General features: G+C 40.9%; 1 protein-coding gene across 3 annotated transcripts in view; it reads right to left on the reverse strand.

Moving 5' to 3' along the window:
* The window catches only part of AMBRA1 (autophagy and beclin 1 regulator 1), a 177927-nt gene that overhangs the window by 145229 nt on the left and 6286 nt on the right, over nt 1–26412 (reverse strand). For 2 of the 3 annotated variants that reach the window (XM_063117472.1, XM_063117473.1), the window contains 7 exons: nt 26280–26355; nt 19831–20077; nt 19357–19415; nt 17114–17297; nt 16176–16348; nt 13235–13301; nt 11064–12529 (listed from right to left, as the gene is read on the reverse strand). In XM_063117472.1, the coding sequence (XP_062973542.1) occupies nt 11064–12529; nt 13235–13301; nt 16176–16348; nt 17114–17297; nt 19357–19415; nt 19831–19965 (2084 nt within the window). In that variant the 5' untranslated portion in view covers nt 19966–20077; nt 26280–26355. The remainder of the gene's footprint in view (nt 1–11063; nt 12530–13234; nt 13302–16175; nt 16349–17113; nt 17298–19356; nt 19416–19830; nt 20078–26279; nt 26356–26412) is intronic. The other variant, XM_063117474.1, reaches the window with a different exon arrangement.

A 26412-nucleotide genomic window follows, 5' to 3' on the forward strand; every position in this document is an offset into this window, starting at 1 on the left:
AGCAATTTAGGAAATCCTTGGAGTCTGCAGAGAACAGGCATGTCATAGTCTCAGGGACTAGGCAAAGCACAGAGAGATTTCAGGATCAGTTAATATTAACCCACTTAAATACAGAGGTACCATATTTTGGCAAATATGAAGAAGCAAGATCAATAAGAACAAAGCAGGTACTCAGAAATATATGGAGTCAAAGACAAGTGAATTCAATCAAACAATGTGGCTGAAGTTTGGAATTACTTGGTTTAGAATATTAATTTGTTCAATTCACAATGTTCAGCTATATTCCAAAGCACCATTTCAGTGAGACATTCTCCACCAAAAAAAGGGATGTAAAATAAGACTATTAAGGTGCCTTATTCTGAGACCATTCATCCAACTAGTCCAGTTTTGTCAACACTGGCTGGCAACAGATCTCCAGGGTTTCAGACACGAATTTCCTGGAGATGCCAGTATTGGGACCTTCTGCATGCAAAGCAGCACTCTACCAGAGCTGCGGCCCTTCTCCAAGACTAATCATGAGTGGTCATCATTCAGTAAATCGTGTGCCTAAAGCCAGCTGTCTTGTAGGGCCATGTGAAAAAGTTCCTGAATGCTAACCTAACCCCTCACTCTTCATAAAACTTTCATTGGCTGAGCTATGTGACCAGACTACCAGATCAAGCAAGCCTTTGGTTTGGTGAATAACTGAATCAACTCTCTTGATTATATCTTGTAAATGTGGTTGCTGTCTCACCCACACCAAATCCAGATCTAAACCCTTCTTTGTTCTTGCATGTGTTTTGAGGTTGGTTGGATTTACAAGCTGTTCTGTACCCTGACTAGTGCATAGAACTGCAATTCCACCTTACAACAATATTCATGCAGCCTAAAAGGGAAGCATATGCAAAATATAAATTAAAAAAATTACAAGGTACAAAGCTCAAAATATATTTTTCTCAACAGTTCTCTGATGATGCTTGTGATTACTGGGCCGCTTCCAAATTGAGCAAGGGATGTTTACCTATCACTGATTCAAACATGAAATCAGCCCCATGCTTTTACAGACAGTGGCTGGGTTCATAGAACACAACAATGCATGATTTAACAACAACCCATACTCAACCTTGTGGTTGTTATTGCTGAACCATGGGTTGTTGTGTTTTGTGAACCCAGCCACACTAACAAGCTGATTCGTTTAACCATGAACAACCCATGAAGAGAATCAATGGTTTGTTGTTGGGTTGTGAACTGTGGGTTTTTCATGTTTAACAAACAATGGTTTGTTAGAGCAGCTTGGTTCACACAACTCAACGACCCAAGGTTCAACAACACACAACTCAACTCATACTCATCCTTTGAGTCTGGAAGGTTGTGTTGTGAACCCAGTTAACAGGTAACTTAGGCTAACCTGGGAATGAGGTGGTGGCGAGAGAATGGTATGTGAAAGTACCTTAGGCAATAGACCTTATCCAGGTTCAGCTTTCCTAATTCTAGAGTATCTGCTTCTTTCCTGAAATTCCAATCAAAGCGAACAGCAAGAACTTACCATCCCTATCTTCTAATAGTGGAAGAAAAACATTTTAAAAATTCAGGAGAGAAATCTCAACACACATATACATATGTACATTCAAAAAGTTACATGGAGCTATAAAGCGCTGAGAAACAGCCAGCAGTAAGATGCCCCTATGCAGTGGAACCAGGGCTCGCAAAGCCACAACACTGGCATTTTTTGATTAGCAGGTACATGGACGTCATCTGCCACCCCACTCATTATTCCTTGTTCCCTCTGAGTTTAGCTACAATCCTCACAGCAGCTAGTGGAGGTGGGATATTTTGTTTTTCAGTAACACAATACATAGTTGTGAGCTAGCCCTGTTGTAACGCAAAGTATTTTGGGATGGCCTAGTGTATTAAGTTGGGGTCTTGATTCTGTCAAGTCCTAGATTCTTTTACCAAGATGAAACAAAGCTACTTGTGCAAAAGGATGACAGTTTATTGATAGAAAATGGATGCAGAAAGAAAAGTAAGCAGACAAAGCTCATGTTTCTCATCAGCCAATGAAACTGTTACAGCTGAATGTCTATCTGAGTCTCCATGATAGACGAGAAGTTGTTCTTAGGACCACAAGTTTCTCCAGGCTGGCAGTGCATATATTTCCCATTGGAGCAAAAACAAAGAGCAAGGCCAGTGGAATGGATTTTATAAGTGTTTCTCCCTAGCTCAGGAGCTGAAAAGCTGGCACACAGAAGATGGCCTTCATTCCCATAGGTAGTGAAACTTATCTCATCTCCAAGGAATTTAAATCATCCAGTTGGCCAAAAAAGCTTCAAGGTGAAGCTGTTGCCTGTGTGAGAGGCTCACTTCCATTATACAAGAGGCCTAAGTTTGGTTAACTAAAGCCTGCTAAAATCTACTCACTACATTAAACTACACAAGTCTCTATACATCCAAACAGAATATAGGGCACTGTCAGTTCTAATGTGTCTCTTCAAACTCACTACACCTAGTCTTGAACAGGCAATTAAGATCCAACAGCTTTATAAAAGATCAGCTCCTGGAAGAGAAGAAAACTACTAGAATTGATTTGTTGGATCAACACAGCTGCCTGCATTTTCAGCTTCTCCTTGGGGCATGGTTATGGGGACTGTCATGATGAGTACCTGCACTTCAACATTTACCAGTACCCCTGTGGCAGAAGACAATGTTGTTAAATTTCAGGCAGCGTTCTGAAAAGAGCTGCAAGATAGCCAGAAAATACAGAAAATGAAGGCACGGGCAGGCTAATACAATCAAAGCCAATCCCTTCCAGTAATGTTCTAGAACATTCTCTTACTCATTCAGAATTAAGACAGTTCATCTCCATCAGCAAAAACAGCATTAACATTATTCTGCACAAAACTATAGGCTTTATCAGCAAACAATTGCTGCAGGCAGAAATAAATGTATTGAACTCCTTTGTGGTAATATTTGTATTTCCTCATCTTAGATGATACAAAACTGATGCCAGGAGCTTGGCTCAAAAACTGTGTCTGGCTCATGATCTCATCTGATGCCAAGCCAAGTTACAAGCTGGTTACTTTTGTTCCATTAAAAAAATAGATGTCAAATTGAGGACAAGAATCTTGCTCTCTGATTCATTAAAGTAGAGGCTGACAGAAGATTTGCAAATGCTCCAGTCGGTATCCAGTGGACTGCCTAGCACTTGCTAGTTACAAAATTATTTTTTTTATCAAAATATTTATGAGTCACCTTTATTTATTTTTATTTTATTTATTTATTACATTTTTATACCGCCCAATAGCCGAAGCTCTCTGGGCGGTTCACAAAAATTAAAACCACAATAAAACACCCAACAGGTTAAAAACACAATTACGAAAAACACAATTACAATTACCTTTATGTGCCTGTAAGGGCCCCCACAGAGATATAACATTTTAAAATCAAGCTACCTATCAAAACCCAAACTCATTTGTACAGTAACACAACCATCTTAAAAACAAACCAAAAATTGCCAGGTGGAACAGAAGTGGTTTTTATGGCCTGCTTAAAGCTAGGCAAAGATACAGCCAATCTGACCTCCTGAGGGAAGAAGTCCTGCAATCAGGGTGCTGCTAGAGAACGGGCCCTGTCCCATGTACTCACCAACCTGAACTCTTTTGGTGGTGGAACATACAACAGGGTCTCATAAAATGTTTGTAAATTATTGGCAGGTTCATATGGAATGAGGCTGCCTTTCAGATATTGTGGCTCCAAGCTGTTTAGAGATGTGTAAGTAAGAACCAGCATGCTGAATTATGCCCAGAAACAGATTGGAAGCCAGTGTAGTTGGTATAAGAGTGGTGTTATGTGGCCTATGAAGTATACACCAGACAGTCTGGCTGCTGCGTTTTGTACCAACTGCAGTTTCTAATTACTCTTCAAGAGCAGCCCCATGTAGAGCACATTGCAATAATCTAAATAACATATGATTATGACATGAATCACTATGGCAAAATCCACCTTTTTCAAGAAGGTGCACAGCTGACACACCAATCAAAACTAGGTAAAGGCACTCTTGGCCACATCAGCCACCTGATCCTCCAGGAGCAATGTTGGACCCAGAAGCATCCCAAAGCTGTAACCTGATTCTTCAAAGAGTGCAACCCCTTCTAGAATAGGCTGCTCCCCAGCCTAAAGTTGTATTAAAAAGTTGTGCCTTAGCTACTATTTTAAAAGAGGGAGGAGGGAGAAAAGGAAGAATGAAGACTACACCAACTGAGGTCAGAACAATCTACTTACGTGGAGTCAACTAACGTTACCTCAATAAAGGAGGCCCGGAGAAGAGAACCCATCTCCAAAAAATGGAGGTGACGCCATTCAAGAGCCAAGCTTCTCCAGAAGGCTAACAACTCCTCCCCAGTGTGTCTGCAAGGATGCTTAGCATCAGGAGATAGAACGCTACCATACTGCTTTACAGTAAAATTATATGAAATGGTAACACCTTTTGGTTGCATTCCTATATACATTTACCTAGGATTTAGCCCCGTTTAACAACATGGGACATATTTCAACTAAACTTTTTTAAATGTTTTAATATTTCAGCTGGTTTAATTATATTTTTTTACTTTTGTATATTTCTAATTATATGTTTTAATTGTTTATGTTTTAATTTTGTAAAGCCTCCTTGAGTCGCAGTATTGGGGGAAAGGCAGGATATAAATAAATATAACAACAACATGTATAAAATTGCCCTGTTAGTGTGGCACAAGGGAGAGTCTTAAGAAATATGAATCCATAACAACAGACTTTTAAGTAGCCACTGTCTTGGTTGCCTGTGGCAAGTAACAACTGGCCCTAGATGACCAAGAAGGGAAACTTTTTAACATAAGCACCCACGTACTAACTAAAATAGGTTATTTTGGGAAAGGTGGATTTGTAAATATTTTTGTCATATATTTAAGCTAGCAAATTGTTTACATTTATATCAAACTTCCCAGCAAAACAAAATTGCCCTCGAAGTAATTTACAAGGATTAAAACATACATAAATATGAGTGCAATAATGACACCAAGATCAAATTAAAACAAAATCCATTTAAAGCACAACATACAAAAAAGATTACAGCAGTTGGTTAAACAATAATTTAAAAACAAGAATAAGCCATCCAAAGGAGGAAGGCTTTGACCCCTTTCTTAAACACAGGTAGGGACTGGGCCAGCTAGAATACCATAGGTAAGGCATTCTACAAAGATACTGACGTTATAGAAAAGGCCCTTTATTAAATAAACACTCTGTATTAAGAGTCTTTTTGGCTGAACTCAAGGCCCAGAACAGAGTATATAGGATGTCTCCATAGTCTGCTCCTTTCTCTTCTTCATCCGTATGTACCATATTAGAGCCTTTGTTTTATTGGTTCCAATCTTTTAGGTCAGCACATCATAATATATGCTAATAGGAAATAATCCACTTATGTCATCAAAACGGCACCGTCTAAGCACAAAAGGAGTATCAGCAAGCTAGGGGGAATTCCAAGATCTGCAGAACTTAGAAAACAAACTTTTAAGAGAAAACATCCCTAAGGAGGGAGCGCCAAAAACAGCCCAAAGAGGACCAAGTATGTTCAGTGGAGCCACAGGATGCTTACTGTAAGCCTGCAAGCAGTGTCTGTGTAACTGAGAGGAACCAGTTACCTGGGTGGGGAGTTTTTCTCCATCTTGGACAATCGAAGCCAGATAAAAACTCTGAGTCATAATGCTTGCCTTGGATTGAAATCAAGTATTACAAGTTGCTAAGATTCTTTTCCAAGCCAAGGAATTAAGAATTTTGGCAAAACTGATTAATGAATGAAATAATCTACAAAATCTTTCACCAGTACCTACAGTATTACCTGCTATATAATCTGTGTGAATCAAATATTACTATTTCAAGTTACAATAACCTAGATTTTTAAAAAAATGAATTTAAATGTTTTGACAAGCATATGGGTAGTCACCATCTGCTTAGCATCTCGAGCTCAACTTTAGAACCTCTACATAACAAGGAAAACTTGGATTACACAATAACATGGAGGCTTAATTATAGGCTTCCTTCTTTAAAAATATTAAGGCTGCAATTCTTCACATATCTACTTGGGAGAAAATCCTGAATTCTGTAGAACCGACTTCTCAGTCTAGAAGAGCACTAACATAGAGAACTACACTGCAGAAAGTTACCAGAAAATGACCAGGCCACCAACTTCGTGTGTTGTTCTGTTAGTTTCCTCTCATACACCAGAATCACTGGATAAAATAGTTTGCACACTGATACAGCAATATTTCCAAACCTCAGTCACCCTGGGGCCAACAGATATAGACAGACAGATGGTGAAAGCATCTGTAAACAAATGGTCCTGTCCTTCAAACAGCACCAATCTGAAGATCACTGGAGAAAATTAAGTCTTCACACCCTTTATTGCTTTGAAGCAGACATATGGCCTTATTTCACCTTACCGTGTACACATCCACAAAATGTTGCATTATGCATTTACCCAGAGACCAAAGTCCCATGGTTAGACCAGAATCTAACTGCAAGTCGTGCTATCCTGCTGCTTTCAGATCCAACGGCATGGAAGGGGCATATGCTCTTTTTAATGGGGTTCTTGGTTACGTCCTTCCATTGAGACCAAGGATGCCAATCAAGAACGCCAATTAGAAGTTTATTAATGTCTAAGTGATTAGCCTAAGATAATTAGCCAATTCCACTCAAACATCAGAACTCTCTTTTCACACATGGCCAATCTGTGAAACGTGATTCAGACGGGGACAGCCTTCATTTAGTCATCATTAACTCCATTCCTCTGCTGCAAAAGCACATTTCCCAAACAAAACTTCTCAAACTGATAAATCAGGTCAAGGAAACAAATTGTACACAGATAGCAACACAATTGTCCTTCATCTTTTACTTTTGTCCAAGGCTTGCAGCCACTAATCCAATAACTACTTTGTAAAGTGTGACATCTGCTGGAAGGACTAGCTAATACATGGTTTTCTTCTAATCATCCCCAAGCTCCAGTCCAGCAGTCCAGCCTAAGGGGGTTCTTTGGGAGTTCTGCAGATTTCTCTTTCTCCTTTCCCCTGCTCAAATGGTGCAATGAGACTTCTGGGTGAAATAACAAAGCAATCTGGGGTAAGGCAACAGCAGGACACTGATGGCAGTTAGCTCTCCTCTTCACATCCGATCCTGGTTCAGCAGTTTTGATATGTAGAAGTGTGTGGCTGTCGCTCTGGGCTCATCTGTCATTAACAGACTCTAGCCTCCCTTGGTCATTTAACCTTACAGTCTGGGGACACTCCCATATCCTGGATGTCTACATGGTAGCAAAAGAAGGTCACAGTATGACAAAAGCACTTTTCTCTCTTCTGTCAATTGAGAAAGGGCTCCAGGTCTTGGTGTCATATTTTGACATTACATCAATCATGTATACCAATTTAACCTCAAGATTTCAAGTACTGGACTGCAATGTGCTCTACATGGGAACTGCCTTTGAAAAGTGCACAGAAACTAGAGCTGGTGCATAAAGCACCAGACTACCTCTTGACAGGGATGGATGACCAGGAGGCACATTAATTAACACCCAAGTTCTAGTCCCTTTACTGGCTTTCTATTGCCTTCTTAACAACATTTAAGGTTCCAATTTTGATCTACAAAACCCTTGGCATAAGGAATGTTAGAGAACACCTTCACCCCACCATGTCCCACCCCAATTGTAATGCTTGGTCAAGAACAGTGTTTGGCCCTACTCACATTTACTTCCAGCCACTTTCCAATACTTTGTTAAACTGCTGGTGGTAATGTTAGAATCGGAGAACCAAATGGGAGGGGCTTATTGCATAGGATCTGCCCACCTGATCACTGCTGCTCCCACTTTGTCAAGCAACCACAGCATAGAAAGGCACCATTTGAATGGCCCCCTCTGGATGAAATACAACCAACCTGAGAAGAAGATATGGAAAAGTGGTTCACACTGCTGATAGTAAAAGCGGGGCAAGGGCATCTGCTCCTGCTCCATAATGAAGAACGAAAAAGGAAAAAACCTCCGAGCATAGCCAGAAGTGGAGCACAGAAGTGTTTTGCGCAGAAGAGCTACTGGGGGAGCTTTGTGCTCTTGGAATTCCCATGGATTGAATACCAAAGCAAGACCAAGCACTAGGTTGCCTACTCCAGATTCATTTACCATAGCATGAAGCATCTGTTTCAAGAGGTAAATGACTGACAGACTGGCTGAGCACAGCTGCCGCTGCCTCAGAGGAGATGGCAGAACATAACCATTTATGACAGTTAAGACAGCCCAAAGATTGAATCAGCTGGATCATAAGAAATGAAAGGAAGGAACTGAATGGATTACATCTAGACCAACTTTCCTTCTACCTATAACTGAACTAGAGAACAAGGGACCCACAAGATGAGGTTTCCCCACACATTCTTTTCAACATTCCACAAGATACAATCCTGCTGTCAATGAGTTCTGACCAATTATCCTTTTCAGCTCCTACAAATGTTTCTTTCACCTGGCGCAATGGAAAATGCAAAGAACAATATACACAGCCTCTCCATATTTTATCTTGAATGTATGAACATGCACACCTTCACCCAGCCACCCATCTCAGATGCGTTTGCTGCCTCTTCTGGCATTGGAGGCAGTATAACAAATGGACGTTTCTTTGAGCCTTGGAGGGGGGGGGAGAACATATCAATTAGTATCGTGTTAACCAGATTCAACTAATTCTTTCTATTTTAGTCTTCTGGATGCAAAGGCCTTTACACAGAAGTCAGGCCTGTGACGACTTTCCAACCGTTACACAGGGCAAAGATTGAACTTTCAGGCCAGCTGCATGTGGCAATCATTGTTCCTTGCCCAGTGTCTTTCAAAGAACACTGATAGTTCAGCCTGAGCTGAACTCCCCTTGGTTGCTAGGAAATGATGTGGGCTGGTGCAATAACTATATGCCACTTGGTGGGGAAAGACTTGTATATGTACCCACAGCTATGAGGGAGGGGAAACTGGTCTACAGTCTGCAAATATCAAAGGCATTCAAGGTAAGATTAGTTATTCATGAAGAACAGGAACCTGACAAGATTGGGATTAGGTAAATTTAGGACAAGAGAAGAAGTTCTCATTTTACAATCAGGTAGAAAACTGCCAAAGCACAGCCAGTGCGGGGAGACAGTGAAGTAGGGGGAGTTAAAATAGAAGGGTTATTTTGTCAACACCAAGATTCAACATGTAGCAAAGATAAGCTAAAGACTGCGCCCAATTCAAATGGAAACAAATGTCCTGAAGCAGTAAAGAAAATGGATGACCTCCTTGCCCCACAAAATACCCAAAACAATTTGATTCCATTACTACATATTATACAGTGGTCAACATTTTTGTTTCCCTCTAAGATGATAAGGCATGGGCTAGTTCAAGGAACTAACACTTCAAAATGTTCTCTTAACTGCCTCTTACAAGTCACTGTCAGACATACAATTCAACAGCAAGATGACCTAAGAATTGGTATATTTCTCGCAAGAGGGGTGGGGAGTAGTTATAAGCAATTCAACCATCTTAGATCCAAGCTTATTCCTGAATGATAATCAACAGCTGACTGTATCTTCAAGAAAAAGGAAATCAGGCTTTTACTACTATTAGCAAATAAAAACATATGGAAAGCCTATTGGTGAGAACATATGGAAAGTCTATTGGTATGCCCTGCATAAACGGCTCAGCGAGCACCTCTCCCTATATATGCCTGCCCGAGATTTGACATCTGTTGTAGGAGCCTTCCTCTGCGTCCCACCAATGCAAGACATACAGCATAGTGGGACATGGAAGAGGGCTTTCTCTGCTGAGGCACCCCAGTTGTGGAATACCCTTCCCTTGGAGGCCTGGCGGGCACCAACACTGGCATCATTTTGGCGCCAAGTTAAAACATGGCTCTATCAGAGCCTTTGAAGGCTAAATTCTCCATGGTCACACACAGTTTTAATTGTTTTAATTACTTTTAAAATTATCTACTGGTTTTAATTTAATGATTTAATACTTTTTTAGCTGAGTATATTATTTATGTTTACATTGTTCTGATTTTATCTGTACACCACCCTGAGATCCCAGTGATATAGGGTGGGATACAAATGTTTTAATAAATAAATAAGTTTAATAGTTAATGCAATAAGTATCATGATTAACTATCAGGGTGGATAAAAACCAATGATTTTTTCAAAAAAATCTGATTTTTTTATTTAAATCGGATTTTTTTAATAAAATGCTTTTTGAGGAAAAATCTATCTAAAGATAGTTTTCTATTTAATATACATTATAGTCCAAAGGTTATTAGTCATAAAATAAGGATTAGTTTTAATTATGTAGCATGAGGCTGTTTAAATTTTTTGGTAAATGCATTCCATTAATCCATTCACAATGTCATGCTCTTCCAGAGGTTTCTGTACGATTATTTTTCTCCTTCCAATAAAGTACAGCAGAAAAGTTGTCCAAATATGAATGATTAACCTATTAAACTGGAGATAGTTCACCTTGCAATAATTTCATAATTATCTATTAGTATAACCAAATCAGTATTTTTTTGATATAACTGTAAAACTAATCTGAAAACTATTCTAAAAATGAAACCTTCAGCTGGTTGTAAATATTAAGATTATACCAGCAAGAATGAGTCTTTGGTAACTCTGTTATGTAAAATATAGCGAGGAAGAGTGCACTTTGGGGGGGGGGGGGGAGTCACATGATTAAATCGAGTCTGAGTAGTGATTTAAATCAAATCCACCCTGTTAGCTACATGAAGCAATGCCTTGACAACATGAGCAAATGATCACTTTCAACTTGATAACAGGAACAAATGATCACTTCCAACTCCTGGATGTGTATAGGTTTCCTCCATCATATTTTAAATTTCCTCTGCATCAGATATGGAACCTACTGCAGATACCAGGTCATCCCGACACCCAGGTCTGCCAAAAGGCACATTCGTGACCATATCAGAAAGAGTGACCTCCAGGTTGTTTTGGTCACTCACATTTGATGACACAGACTGAGGAGGAAAGTAACTGGAAGAGCCTAGCCGTCTTACCTCCTTAGTGAATCCTCCTCTGAACTTTCCTCAGGCATTTCCTGGTTTAAGGCGTCCTGTGATACATTCCCAGGTCTATTTGAAGCAGATTGGCTGTAAACTCTTTCCCAGTGCCCCGTCTCCTGGTTAAAGACCACTCTGACAGTCCTTTCCTCTGGCGGGTTAGAGGATCTTCCCAGTGGCAGTCTGCTAGAGGGAGAAGTTCGGCTTTCCATTCTCTCAGAAGGTGGTAGCTGGCTACTGCTGGATGGCACACCCTCAAATGTGCTTTGGACCTGCCCTGGTGCATAGCTGGGTGTGCTTCTTTCCCAGCGGAGCGTGTCATTGTTAAAAGTCAGCAGGTTGTGACAGGCGCGACAGCGATTCAGGTGCCCCCGTGACAAATTGGAATTGTTTTCACTGCTATGTGGGGTCTGTTGATGAGAAGGACCAGGCCTATCAGGCTCTATGTTGTTATTAAGCATCTCCTGGGCTTGATGTGACTGACTGGGTTCACCACCTATTCCCTGATCTAGCTCCTGAAGCCTATCATATTCCAAGAAGAACCGCCTCAAGTCGCACTGAAGCTCATTGCGAAGGCTGGCCGGATTGCTTGGGCCAGCACTACTGGTGCTTTCTGCTTCAGCTCCAGGAGCTGGAAAACCCCTTCCTTCTGTAGCTGAAGTATATACAGAAGACTGGGAGCTTCCTTCCTGCTGTCTCAGTACCGACAACAAGCTCACTGATGAGGCACTGGTTCTAGGAGGAGGCATACCTTCCAACTCAGAGCGAGGGCCCATATTCAACACTGTTCGAGTCCACTCAGAACCCTCTAACCCAGAGGCCATCTCTCTTGGGTGGATCCTGGACGGGTGGCCCGACAAAGGCCCACTAAGGGATCTACGAGTGGGGCCCAGGCTAAGGTTGCGCAGGGTGTTGCCAGCAGTACTGCTTTGCACAGTGCTGAAAGCAGATGGTCGGTTAAGGAGGCCCTGCTCCTGCTGGGCTGTAGATGCCTGCTCCTGGGGCTGGTAAGGCTCCATTTGCACAGAAGAAAAGGACGTGCCAGTGGACCCAGAGGAAGTGGAAGGGGCGTTGTCCTGGGACGGGAAGAGAGAAGAAGGAAGTCTTGCACTAGAACATCGCCTGCAAAGGCACAACACCCCCAGATGCTGGCAACATTTTACCGAGGGGTAATTGACAGGCTCACTGAGGCCATTATAGGCAGATGCTCTAGAGGCTTCACTAGCTGGAGGTGGTGGTGGCGGTGGCGGTGGTGGAGGGGGAGGAGGAGGAGGGGAGGGAGTAGCCGAGTCTTGCATGGCATTTTGCTCTCCCACCTGGATGCCAGAAGAGCGCGAGGACAGCATATGCAGGAAATTATGAAGGAGTGGTGTGCGTCTCACAGGCTGAGACTGGAGGATGGAGCGCTGGCGATAATGTGGCATTTCTGTACTATCCACAGGAATTTCCACCTCTTCATCATTCTGCAGAGGAAAATGCAAGTGATCAGTCACCTTGTATCAACATTAGAGGGCAGAAAACAACAACAGGATAAGCATTGCAACAAGCAAAGCACAGGCCCTGCCCTTGGGCAGGATAAAAGTTACTGTGAACCACACTTTATAGAAAGAGTCTACTCAGTTTCAGAAAAACCTACCTTATATTGTGATCACCCGCTCCAATTGGGCAGTTCTGCCACAGATGGACCACAGCTATATTCTACACAGTAAACAACAGTAAAGTGCTATTGCAGCTCATAATAATGGTCAGGTCAAAGAGCTTTTGGGACCACCAGCATGGATGAGTGCACTGGCAAGGCAATTATCATCTCAACAAAGCCAAATATTTGTGGAACTTTCCAGACACAGTATGAATAAGCATTTCTTCTTCTTCTTCTTCTTATATCCTATGGTTCTTTTAGAAAGCTTAGAGCAGCTTATCCAATAGTCTCCCATCCAGATGCCATCAAATTCACGCATATTGAGCTTTAACAACATCAGGTGCTTCCAGGCCATTCATATTCAATCCATTCAAAAAACAGTAGATGCCAAAGTTGAATTAATAACACACAGAACTCTACACCAAAATTCTACACAAAGAGACATCTTGAAGCTGTATCCAAAACCTCAGACTTCCTAGGGCTAGGGCAGCTTAGTCACCTTATAACAGAGTGAAAGAATAATCATTACCTGTTGGTTGGAAGGGTTAACAATCGCTGTCAGTAAATAATGCCCAAGGGGATCAAATCGTACTAGTCTGAAAAAAATAAGATTGAATTCTTTCAGAACAAGCTGGTCCAGCCAACAGTACTTTGAAGTCCTATCAAAGAAGACGTCTTGCATTTCTGTAGTGTTACAAAGTGTAAAAACACACACGGTTTATCAGATTAACAAAGGGAGGGGGGAGGTTCATCCATCCCTGAAATGTACTCCGTTCCCCCAACACTAACACATTTAACCAGCAGAAACTGCGAGGCAGACAGACTGCACAGTAGATTGAGAATGTTGCATGGGCACAGTGGCATGTGAGTTTCCCGCTATATAATGTGTCGGTATTTTCAGTCTCCAAAGCAGCTCAATTTTTGAAGGGAAATAAAACATGACTGGTTTCAGGTCTCCTTCTTAGAAAGAGAAAACTGAATCCACATGTGTAATAAAGGCAAAGAAAATATGAACCTGAGATTACACCCAGTTGCCCAAACGGCAAAATCTCTGTACATTATTATTTATTTATATAGCACCATCAGTGTACAGTGATTTGTTCACTTTTGGTCTGTAAGTGGTATCTAATAAATCTCTCTTTGCAAGACAGAATGGTTTCTATCAGCAGAATGGGGAGGGGAGCAATTCCTTCTCCCCCTGCAGCCCCTCATGCACCCTCAAAATCTGCTCTAGTAGGTTGGGAGACCCTCCAGAGCAGAAATGGAAGGGGGCACACCAGGGGGCTGCAGGAGGGAGGCGGGGAAAGCCCTGCTGCACAAACAACAGCATTATTTTATTTACAACATTTATATACAACTCCCCAGATTCCAGAGTGGTGAACAATAAAAAATAAAAGGAATAAAAATCAGTATTAGCAGTTATTTTAAAAACAGAGTACCAATAAAAACCATGGCTTGTTGAAATAAAAAAGTCTTTAGAAGACATCTGAACCAAAATAATGTTGGTGCCTGCCTGACATCCAAAGGCAGGGATTTCCACACACACACACATATACACACACAGAGAGAGACAGAGAGACAGACAGACACCACACTACACTGAAGGCTCTACTCTAGCTGGATTTGTGTTTTTAGACTGTTGGTTGTTTTATTATGGTTTTAATTTTTGTGAACCACCCAGAGAGCTTCGGCTATTGGGCAGTATAAAAATGTAATAAACAAATAAATATTCCATCTGGGCCATTTGGAACCATCAGGAGTGTCTCATCTGATGACCTCAGTGACCAGGCAAGTTGATAAAAGAGAAGGCACTCTCTCAAGTATCCTGGTCCCAAGTCATTTAGGGCTTTATATACTAGTAACAAAACCCCAGACCTGGCCCAGTAGCAAATTCACCCTATGAATTCCAGCCCCAGAGAATTAGCCTGTATATACACTTGCAGACTCCCATGCTTCCAGTTTCTAACTAAAAGAAAACCCTCCAAACAGAGCCAAGTGTTCTGCATATTGCATCATTTCAGGAACATAATTATTTATTTCCAAACATTAAAAACTTAGTTTATGATGTTTTAACTGACTTATTTAATTCTTTCAAGTTGTAAAGATAACACTTTTGTTGCTTAATATTTCTGTAGCAGTAACTTGCTGCTTTAATACTTGTTTAAAAAAAGAACACATGAGCTTATAGCTTACTATTACAGAAGAATTAGCAATGTGGTAAGAGCTAATTTGACATATGCATGAACTTCCATTAGCTTGCCAGAGCCTAACTAACTTTATTGACATAGGCCAAGTCACACATGAATGGCTACCTTTTACTAATTGCCGTTTCTCATTGCTGAGACTTTAAAACAGGTGTGCCACTTAGCTTCTCTTCCTTTTATGAGTCATCCAAAGGATATATTTATGTTTAGTGGAAGAAGCCTAAGCATCTCTGTGTTCCATATGGGGTTACCAAGGAAGTACCTTTAGTAACTGGAGGTTTAACTACCAGCAACTATTTGTTTCTGTCCTTTATTCAGACAACCCACAGTAGCAGCTTCTAAAGAGCAACAATATCGTTCACTTCTCTCTTTGCTCTTAAATGCTACCTCCCAGATAAGCACTCTCTCGAATAGTGCAGGGCTGCTTCAAGCTGTCTCCGGGCTTTTCCTGATGGCTTTACAGGCAGCATGACCAAGCCTCGTGATGCAATCTGACACTGTCAGCCTGCCAGGAGGCAAACTTGGGCTTTTTTCAGACTCTGGCTACCAAGAGATCCTGAACCAGTAGTAACCATTAAGGCAAGTGTCTGCTCCTATTTTGACATTTTCTTTCATCATATGTTCTGCTGCTAAAAGCCCAATGACTGCTTTGCCATGATTCTAAGTAAAAAAACGTAGTAAATTCCATGTTATTGCCCAATTGCCTGGTAATGGTTCTACTGAAACACTGCAGTCGTTGTCTAAAAGTGTAGCTAGAGACTGAAAAACTAGGAGAGCTGGGACTCAGTAAAACACTTCTCTGATCGAGTTCAATGTTGATGACTAATCTCAGAGTTCTGCCAGTTTAAGATAAATGCATGAGTCGCTGGTGCAAGCTACTGACTTGGTATTTTATAGCGTGTTTAGTTCTAGAAATGGAGCAACTAATACCCATTTTTATTTTGCACTTTTGACCCACTCTTTCTTTGGAAAATTCAGAGCAGCTTACACATGGTTCTCGGAAAGCTTCCCATCCAGGCAGTCTATAGTGCCAGACATGCTCAGCTTGAGCAGATTTACCACATCATGTGCCTTCAAAACCATTTTTTTCATAATCTAATTTAACAGTGAACCCCGAGGTGCAATGGATAGGGATGCCAAAAAGCCCCCAATTTGACAGTTACTTCTAAATTTCTTGCTGTAACAATGGCCCAAGCAATTATCCTGAGCATTTCTTTAAAAGATGGCTTCCTCTCTGACGAGATACACTGACGTAAGATTACTTACCGCACGCGTTCCATTTCACTAGCTGTTTTCACAACTGCAAAAGGCTCCCGGCGACTCCAATCCCAGAAGTGGATCTCATTGGCAGTTGCAATAAGCAGGAGCTGGGCAGTTGGATGGAAAGCCAAGGAAGCAATGGCGTTGTTGCTATCTGTAAACCAGCTCTCACTTCCACCCTGAAAGCAAGCCAGACTACAGTCACCAATGGTTTTGAAACAAAGAAAATCCAAACAAACAGGACCCCACAACGTTTCTCTTATTTCCTTAAAACAAATCCCACACATACAAGTGAGCTAGTCTCTTATCACAACAAGTAGTATCACATGTGCTCCCATTTTATATCACCCCCCCCCACCCTAACTGCACATCCAATCACTATGTTTCTTTATCTGACTAATAGGCACATTGTGTGTATATAGACACACACACACACATTTACCACACATATATAACTTGTACAGACTATCCAAGAGCCACAAAAAATTCCAAAGTTATTAAAACAGCTCATTTGAGTTGGCAAACATTTGAGCTATTCCAAACTGGAGAGGGATAAACATCATGAAACACACACCTCATGGCACAGAGAGAGAGAGAAAGAGGGGGGGTTCCTACCTAGAAAAGGCCTTTTTTATTTCTGGAAACCTACCGTCATCTTTCACAGAAATGTCCATAGAATTCAGGAATAATCAAGGGTTGTTAAAAGGCTTTATCATTATTTAGTGAAGATGGCTGCTACAGCCTGGCCGCAAGACCTTAAACTAGGCAACATTTGGTGTTTCATGCTCAGAGTGAATAAAACTAACATAGAACAATGAGGATTGCAGAATAATTACCATAGTGGTATAGGATGAAGCCACAGAGAAGGAGCTCCACACCACTGTGGTAATGCATGAACCAGCCCCACATAAAATGAAAGTAAACATACAATAGAAGGAACTTACATGCAAATCCCAGATTCTAACCTCTCCATCAAGGCACCCTGAAGCAATAAGTCCTGGGATAGTAGGATGAAAGGTTACGCACCATGGTGTGCGTCGATGCCCAACGAGTGAGTGAACACACTTGCCCGTTTTCACCTCTGTGATGTAAATATTATGATTCACATGAGTAGAAGCCATGAGGGTCCTGGGGAAAAGAAAAGGCACCATAAAAGTTTGACCAGGGTGGAGGTGGTGCATGTCATTTAGCCAGCGATACTGGAAGTTGAAATAGACATACGGATGGAAGTATATGAACCTGTGCAGAGAATTGTCCATTACAAGTTAAGCCCAACACCCAAACCACTCAGACATCACAGCTCTAACACCAATTATACCCAGCTTTTAAAAATAAGCCAGTGATAGATTAAACTAACTGTTAATTAAAAGAAAACACGCTAGGGTTATAGGAACCTTACCTAACATTGCTAAAAATAATAATATTTACAACTTTTAAAAGTTACATTTCATGGTTTCACAATAACATCCTACAGGATGTGCCCTGGTTACTCATAAGCCTCCGAACCTGGGGATACCTGAGCCCCAACTTACAGCTCCCCTTCAAACTGGGGATATCTCATGCCCCCAAGTCCCCAGTCTCCTCCCTCCCCACCCCAGGAACACCCACCCCTTTCACAGCTGACGAGCTCACATCCGCAAGCTCGTAGCAGCAATGAGCACAATTCTTTCCAAGCTGGCTGCCAGAGGGAGTAACAGGAGGTAGGAAGCATGGTTCCTTGGCTCCAAGCACAGAGCCAGGATCGGCTCCAAGCACAGAGCCAGGATCGGGTCCGTAGTTTGGGGGTGCTCTTGGATCCAGAACTGTCACTTGAGGCACAGGTGAACTCAGTGGCAAAGAGCACCTTTTACCAGCTTAGGTTGATATACCAACTACGCCCTTATCTGGATAGAGATGGCCTAGCTATCCGTGCTCTGATAACCTCTCGCTTGGATTACTGCAATGCGTTATACGTGGGGCTGCCTTTGAAAACGGTCCGGAAGCTTCAGCTGGTACAAAATAGGGCAGCCCGTTTACTAACAGGGCCTGGCCGGCGAGATCACATTACGCCAGTCCTTTTCCAGCCTCATTGGCTGCCAGTCCAGGTCCGGGCCCAATTCAAAGTGCTGGTATTGACATTTAAAGCCCTAAACGGTTTGGGGCCAGGTTATTTGAAGGAACGCCTCCTCCCATATGTACCTACCCGGACCTTAAGATCATCTACAGGGGCCCTTCTCCGTGAGCCCCTGCCAAAGGAAGTGAGGCAGGTGGCTACTAGGAGGAGGGCTTTCTCCACTGTGGCACCCCGGTTGTGGAACGAGCTCCCCAGAGAGGTCCGCCTGGCGCCTACACTGTACTGCTTTCATCGCCAGCTGAAGACCTTTTTATTCTCTCAATGTTTTAACACTTAATTTTAACCTAAATTTAAATCTTACTGTTTTAACTCTGTATTTTAATCTTATATCAATTTTGCTGTGTGGTTTTATCCTGGTTGTGCTTTTTATACTGTATTTTGTAATTGTGCTTTTAACCTGTTGGTTGTTTTATTGTGGTTTTAATTTTTGTGAACCACCCAGAGAGCTTCGGCTATTGGGCGGTATAAAAATGTAATAAATAAATAAATAAATAAAATAAACCAACATATCCAATGTCCCCCAGGGGGCATAGGATTGATCTCTTAATTTGCATTTGTAATTAGCACAAGTATTAAAACCTATTAATTATTAAAATCTTTGTTGCTGTTCTAATAAAGTAAATACTTTAAAGTAAGTACTCTTTTATAAAATGTTTATTTATTTATTTATGAGATTTTGTTCCACTTAGCATATTTAAAATATCTCTATTATTTAACAATAGCTGACCGGAAAATTGACCAAACCTGTTTTTGACTAATTAATACCTAGCCCTAATATTTGATTAAGGCTCTTATCTTTTAATATGAAAATAGAATTTGGAGAATTTTCTTCCCTTACTACCTATTTTATCTCATCCCTACAGGAAGATCCACCCACTCAAACTTCTTATTTTTTTCCTGACACAATGCAACAATCCCATCAGCACATGATCTGGTCTCTGTCTCAACATACAGCAACCTTATACATGAAAGATCTTACCACCAGCTCCAAGTTTGTTGGGACACATTTCTCTTCACAAACTTTTCTGAAAGACAGAATATTTAGCAGAGAACAGAAAAGAAATAAATACATACCTGTCTGGGCTGAATGCTAGCAGGAAGGTGGAGCGGGGGCTGTCTGGTAGTTCAACCTTCTGAAAGTCAAAGAGTACAAAATATTCTCTGAGCGCAAAGTATCTGTTATGTATAACATCACTCCTCCCTCGCAAGAGGTCAGCAAAGGAGAAACAAGACACATTCATAATACTTCCATGAGCATCAATGGGTTATATAACTTCTAAAAGGTTTATCTGTCTTTAGCCTGAACTTGGCATGTGCGAGATACAAATATTGAAACCAAAGCCAGCAACCTAACAAATCTATTAGACAGGCAGAACAGTCCCCCAGCTCAGTGGAAGAGTATACAGTATGCTTTGCATGCAAAAGGTTCAGTACCAATCCAAAGCCCTAGAGAACGGCTGCCAGTCAGCTGAGCTAGGCAGTCTAAAGCACCTGCTTATGTTTTTAAACTCAGAGACCAACTTGCAAACGTCCTATCAAAAACCTTACCTTGCCTTCCCATTTCATCCAACGCGTTTTGTCCTCTACCAACTCCTGCAGAAGACGTTGCGCTCCCAAAGCTTGTGTACCCCGTTCACGGCCCCAAAGGATTCGCACAGCATTCTTCTCCGGTACAACCTTCATGGCTTTCACTGTGTCAGTGCAGGGGAAACAGTCACCGACAGACACCAGATCACAAGTGCCAAGACTCTACAGAAGGGCCATCCACACCTTGCAAGGCTGTCTTCATGGAAATCTAGATAGGGAAGATGAATTTTGAAACAGAGCCAAAGACAAGGATCAATGCAATTAAGCTCTCTTTATGAATATAATCGTTAACATTCCCCACCACCACAGTGTTCCTTTATTAACATCAGATTCTGGGAGGAAAATAGATCATAGAATCATGGAATTGTGGAGCTGGAAGGGACCACAAGGATCACCTAGCCCAACCCTCTGCAATGTGCAGGAAAACAAGTTAAACCATCAATGATTGATGATAATAATAGTAAGTGGCTGTCCAGCCTCTTCTTAAAAACCTCCAGAGATGGAGAACCTACAGCCTCTGTAGGTAGACTTTTCCACAGACAACATCGTAATTGCAGTGAATTCAAGACAGATTTATTTCAGGTTGCAGAACTATGAGCCCAGAACCAATGGTTTTGTTCCAAACCCATCCCAAAGGTGTCAGCCTGCAAATAGTCGTCCACAAAGAAATCCTGAATAACTTTCTTCCAAGAAAAGCTTCTTCTGTTTGCAACAGACTTGAATTTGTATGACCAGCAATGCACAGTGGCTAGGGCTAGAGATTTAACAAGCAGCAAGTCTCCTTCTTATTAGCTACACTTCATTGAACACCTGTTTCACATTCTATTTGTTATGTGGATACTATTGGCAAGCTACTTTACTTAGCCTACACTAAACGTTGGTTTGTACTATTTTCAAGTTTATTTATTTTGTATACACTGAACTACTATTTTAGAATAAGAATATTTTCCAGTCAAGGTAGAGATCCCTCAAAAACAATTCTACTCAATGAGACAGCAGCACACACAACAATTTTACTGTTGCTGTATTACTTCCTGTCTTCCTGTTTTTGTGAACCACCATGAGAACTTATATTGGGCAGTATAGAAATGCAATAAATAAATAAATAAATAAATAAATTATAGACACCCCTATGAGTTCTGTCACTGGCAGAAATCAGTGACCTAACCAAGGCTACATAGCAAGTTCATGTCTGAGTTTCAATTTGAATGTATGTTCAGCTCAGGCACACTATCAAGTGGCTTTTCAGAAGCTTGCAAGAAAGAGAATTGTATCAAATGGTACAAACAACCAAGAAATAAAGAAGGAAACTGGGGAATTCTCATTACAAACTTAACTTTATTGTGAACTTCCAAACTGCTGACTTAAGACAACAGACGTTTACAGAGAGGGATATTGTTAATCAGCTTCCAAAAGAGAAACTTTCCTAACTAAGGGAAAGCTAACAAGAGATCTAAAGGGAATTTCTGGGAGGAACTGCTTTGCTCTCAGATGGAACAAATCAAGTTTACATGGAAGTTAGTGAATCTGCATATGTTTGATTAACTTTCATAATCTACTTTGAGTATAATCTGTGTTGTTGAGGGAGGAGGGATTGGAATCAAGTACAACCAGCCCAAGAGGCAATGGCATTAAACTGAAGGAGTGGAAAATCGAGGCTTAATTTCTTTCAAACACTTGCTTAAAAAAAATATGTTATACTTCTGTATGATCTCATAGGTAAAGTAGGTTTGCGGCTTAATCTAAACTATGTGACTCCCAAATCCTTTACTAAGAAGTTACCAATAGGATTCTGCAGAAGACAAATGTGTCCATTCCAACTCTCATCCACTTATAGTTCCTTCAAGTATTCCACAGAAATGACTGCACTTCTTATCCTGTTTCAATCCATTATGAAAAGAAGGGATAGAAAGATCCCCCTTTCATAATTTGGGCTGGGGAGAATAAGCGAGAGAATCGCTCAAACCCTGTCTTGCCACCAACTGGAAATGCCAAGCAGCCCTTAGTAATCCATACATTTATGCTCCCATGATGCACCCTTTGGGAATAACTGATCTGGCACTTGAAAGCACTTTTGACATCCCACTGAGCATCCCCAACAGTGTCACACACAGGGGTCACTCTTCACCATTCCAGAGATCTACCTGATAAAGAAATCTAGTGGATTTTAGAGAAAAGCGTTTCGACTGCTTTCAATTCCAAACAGATACAAGCAGGATAATTGTAACAACTCCTGTTTAGTTAGCGGTAGACTCAATCAACACAAGACAGCAATTTAGTTTTCAAGTCAGTGTGCAACTTCAACAACTTTGAGACATGCTAACCAGCTAAGAACCTATGAACCAAAGAAAAGATGGGGAAAACTTTCACTTGAGAGTGGAAGAGCACTCAAGTTTATAAGTAACATCATGGATGTCTCAATGCTCTTGATGTTCTTCTTACCCAATAGACACACATTTGTTTAATGAATAAATATTTAGACTTCATGTAGGAAAGAAGAAATCAGTGTCGTTCTAAACTGAGAATATCACAGAGCATGTAAGGAACAATAATCATACATAACAAGAAGTTTTAGGAGCAGGAATGCACACAAGATCCTCTATAGGAAACACACTCAACAAAACATTATGTTAACACTGTTGGAATAGCATTTGTCCAAAACAAAGCCTCTTAAATTGATAGTCTTCAGAATTTTAATCCTATGCTTTTCTACTTAAGCTGATGCACATCATTCATGGACTGTTCAAAGCAGAAAGAGCTAAAGCCAACATGAAACCTGAACAACAGACACAAGACCTCAAGAATTATAATTAAACATAACATTGTCTCAGCTACAATCCTCAGCACACTCACCAGGAAGTAAGACTTGTTGAGCTTAAAGGAACTTACTTCTGGATAAACATGTTTAGGAATGGACTGCATCTGTCCCATTATACATCCACATCTCAGATTACATTACACAATCAGTATCAGATTGAAGCTAGAAGAGCAGTTTACAAAAAAATAATTCAAGACACTTCTCATAATATGGTACTTGTCAACTATAAAAATGGGCCTAATGTGTTTTTTTAAAATGAAACAATTACTTAGCCAGGCAATGTTACACTCAGAATATGAAGTTCTGTGCTCTTCACCAGGTAGCATTCACAGTATCCCATAACTCCACACCACAAAAGCAAATTCATAAATTCCCCAATTCCTACTTGAAGGTTGTTGATTTTTTAATGATTTTTTTTTAACTGAAAGCCACATCCAGAGCACAGGTACAAGCAATCTGTGAAATCAATCCAACTTTCCCACATCCAAACAATATGGAATAAGTTGCCACGTTATAAGAATGAGCAAAAATCCCTTTTTATATATGGAAGACTGAAAACTATAAAATTAACTAAAAATGTATCTATTAAATTCCAACAACATTTATTTGCTTGCTGTGCATAATGGAATTTACTTATCAGAATAAACCTTTTGACCATAACAGTATCATTTTTTAAAAAAAAAAGTTTACCGGTAAATTTGAAGCAATAATCCCAAATTTTTAGATCCAGTATTAGGACAAGCCCTCAACAGCCAAAACAAGGGCCAATCATTTCACACTGATTGCTTCAGCACTTGCGTTGTTGCTCTCCTCAAAGACATCTTACGATGTTGTGTAACCAACTGGATTAGCCAACGTAAGGAATGCACACATGAGAGAAACAGCAAACATTTTATGAGTCCTATGTTTGGGTTTTAATCCTAAAAGCAGAACAAGAATATGAACACAAAGTGTTTCAAGAGATAGTTTGTTTCAAGTGATAATAGATAGTACGCAGAAAGCAGCTATGAAGAGTCAATTCCCAAAGAAAAATAAAGTGAGGTATGCCCCTCAAAAATTTGCACAGGCTCTTTGTCATATCAATAATAGTGCCTGCAAATGTACTAGAAGAATGGAATGTACATTGATAGAACTTATTTAAATAAAAAATACCTGGCAAAGTCTGCAGATGATGCAAACCTAAAAGCTTATTGTAAAGAATTACAGAACCCCACTACTCTTGCTCAGCAGCTCACCTGCTGCACGCAGCTCCTCCCTCTCTGCCTTTGGATGGCAACAAGACCTGCTGTCTGGGTGGCGGCGAAGTGGGGGGAGCAAAGAGTGCACAACCAGACAGTGGACCAGTCAATCATGGGAGTGAAATAGATTGAAAGCTGATGATGACTTAATGAGAACTGGGGTTTTGGAGGGATATGTACTATTGCATGGGGAATAGCACATGTTGGAGGGGATCGAAGCAGCCCTAGTATACTTATACTCCATGATTGTACATAAACCATGACAGAGACTCTTCTGGATCAAAAGTAAGGAGAAAAATCACATTGATTTTTTTTTTAAAAAAAAATATAGCACTAAGAATGGGCAGCAAAATGTCAGATAATTGGAGTGCTGAAGAAGGGAAACAATACAAATGGTGTGCGAGAGATATTTAACTTGAGCGGGGGGGGGTCGACTCGATGGCCTTATAGGCCCCTTCCAACTCTACTATTCTATGGTTCTATGATTCTACTTTCCCAAAATGTACTACATTTGCAATTTCTGAGGAAGCTATGGCCGTTTCTCTTGGACAGGGATCTGGCCTCAGTCATCCAAGTTTTAGTAACCTCCCATTTGGATTACTGCCTTTTACTCGACAAGGGGCTGCCTCTGAATATTCTTTAGAAGCTGCAGATTGCGCAAGATTCAACAGCTCGCCTTATAATGGGCACACAGAATAAAGAACTCATTATGTTTGTTGTCTGTCAGCTATACCAACTGCATATTTGCTTCCAGGCCCAATTTAAAGTGCTGATACTGACCTTTAAAGCAGTAGAAGGTCTGAATCCCGCATACCTGCGAAACTGCCTTCTTCTATATATACCTCTCCATCCGTACTTCCCTGACCTGCTGGGAATGCCCTGCCCCATGCCCCTTCTTTCGCGCAGCTGTGATACAAGGGCAGGGAGCCAGGCCTGCTACCTTATAAAACCCATTCTGGGGAATACACTTCCAGCAGAAGCCTCCCTGGCCCCCACTCTAATGATTACTCACAGGCAGATGAAAGCATTATTATTTCAGGTGCTTTTGATGGACTAACACAATAGAAACTGCAAATCTGTTCTTGAGCTATTTGACCGTTGGCAACTGTTTTTGCATGTCTTTGTTATTTTGCTATATTGACCGGGTTTTAATGATGTTTTATTGTTGTAGGTTTTGAATTGTGCACACTGCTATAAATGAAGCAGATACTATAAAAAGCTAAATAAAATGCTCAAAAGCAGATTCCTTGCAGCTAGCTCTCTCAAAAAGCCCACATGCAACATCCCACAAAGCCTCTGGCCCAATGGGAGTGCAGTGATGTTAGTACTGGAAGTTCTTCCCAGAACCATTCCTTGCCAGTGCCTCAATGTTCAACCACAAAGGACAGAAAGTCATATTGCTACACATGAACAGAAACGTGGTTTTCCCAAGGGTTCTATAGCGCAAGCAGGAGGGCTGCAATTAATTTGCCCTTTTCACTTCACAGAACTCATGCATCGAAGTGATAAATACCAGGTCATAATGGACAAGATTTATCCCTGTGGAGACACATGCAACCTCCCTGCTGTGTTTGGCATTTCCCTTTGAGGAATTCTTAGCCAGTTGGGAAGCATGATCAGTTCTCTCCTTTATCATCAGCCAAGCACAGGCCTACTCGGCCTTCACTTTTACTGAAAGAAAGTCAATGTTGTAACAGCAGAAGCTAGTCTCAAGATGTGCCCAGATGTTCCAGCTGTGGAAGCGTACTCTCTACATTTTGATCCAACTTACAAAATTCGCCTCCTAGATCAAACTCATGGGAAACCTATTCTTCTCATCAGTTCTGCAGAAACTCGGGGTGTACAGTGTTGAATCACGAGGAACCAGTGAAATATTCCCCCTCCTCCCAAAAGCAGTTTCCAACATTTTAAAACAATATATTCTGTTTTAAAAATGGGGAACAACTCTCAAATATACATTACATTGAATACGTGTAAATACTGCATATTTTTCCTAAGATGGAGAGTGCCTGAAGCATGGTGCGAGAGACCAGCATTTAATTCTCTCACCAATACATCTGTTAAATGGGTTGCAGAGGACCACAAAAAAAACAATGAATCTTGGCATGTGTCTACATTATCCTTCCCCATCCTGATGCCCGAGATGTGTTGGACTATTAGATAACAACAACAAAAATCTATAACACAAAGTCAGTTCATATTCTCAAAGGAGAAACTTACCAACTCAAATCAAAAGCTCCTACTAACTGAATGATCATTTATGAGACTTGTCCAGTTGTTTACAGCAGAAACCAACACATTAAAAAAACAAAAACAAGAATAGTTCTAAGAGATAGTTCGAAGGTTTTTCTTACCTAAACAAAGGAAAGGCTGATTCACAGATGGTACAACTCGGCCGGATTTAGAACTAGTGCATTTCTGAATGGCAATCTAAATGGAGACATGAAAGAAAAAAGGATGTAAGGAAAGAAAAGATACTTCACAAGG

Source organism: Elgaria multicarinata, chromosome 2 (genome assembly GCF_023053635.1).
Source record: "Elgaria multicarinata webbii isolate HBS135686 ecotype San Diego chromosome 2, rElgMul1.1.pri, whole genome shotgun sequence".
Taxonomy (NCBI): domain Eukaryota; kingdom Metazoa; phylum Chordata; class Lepidosauria; order Squamata; family Anguidae; genus Elgaria; species Elgaria multicarinata.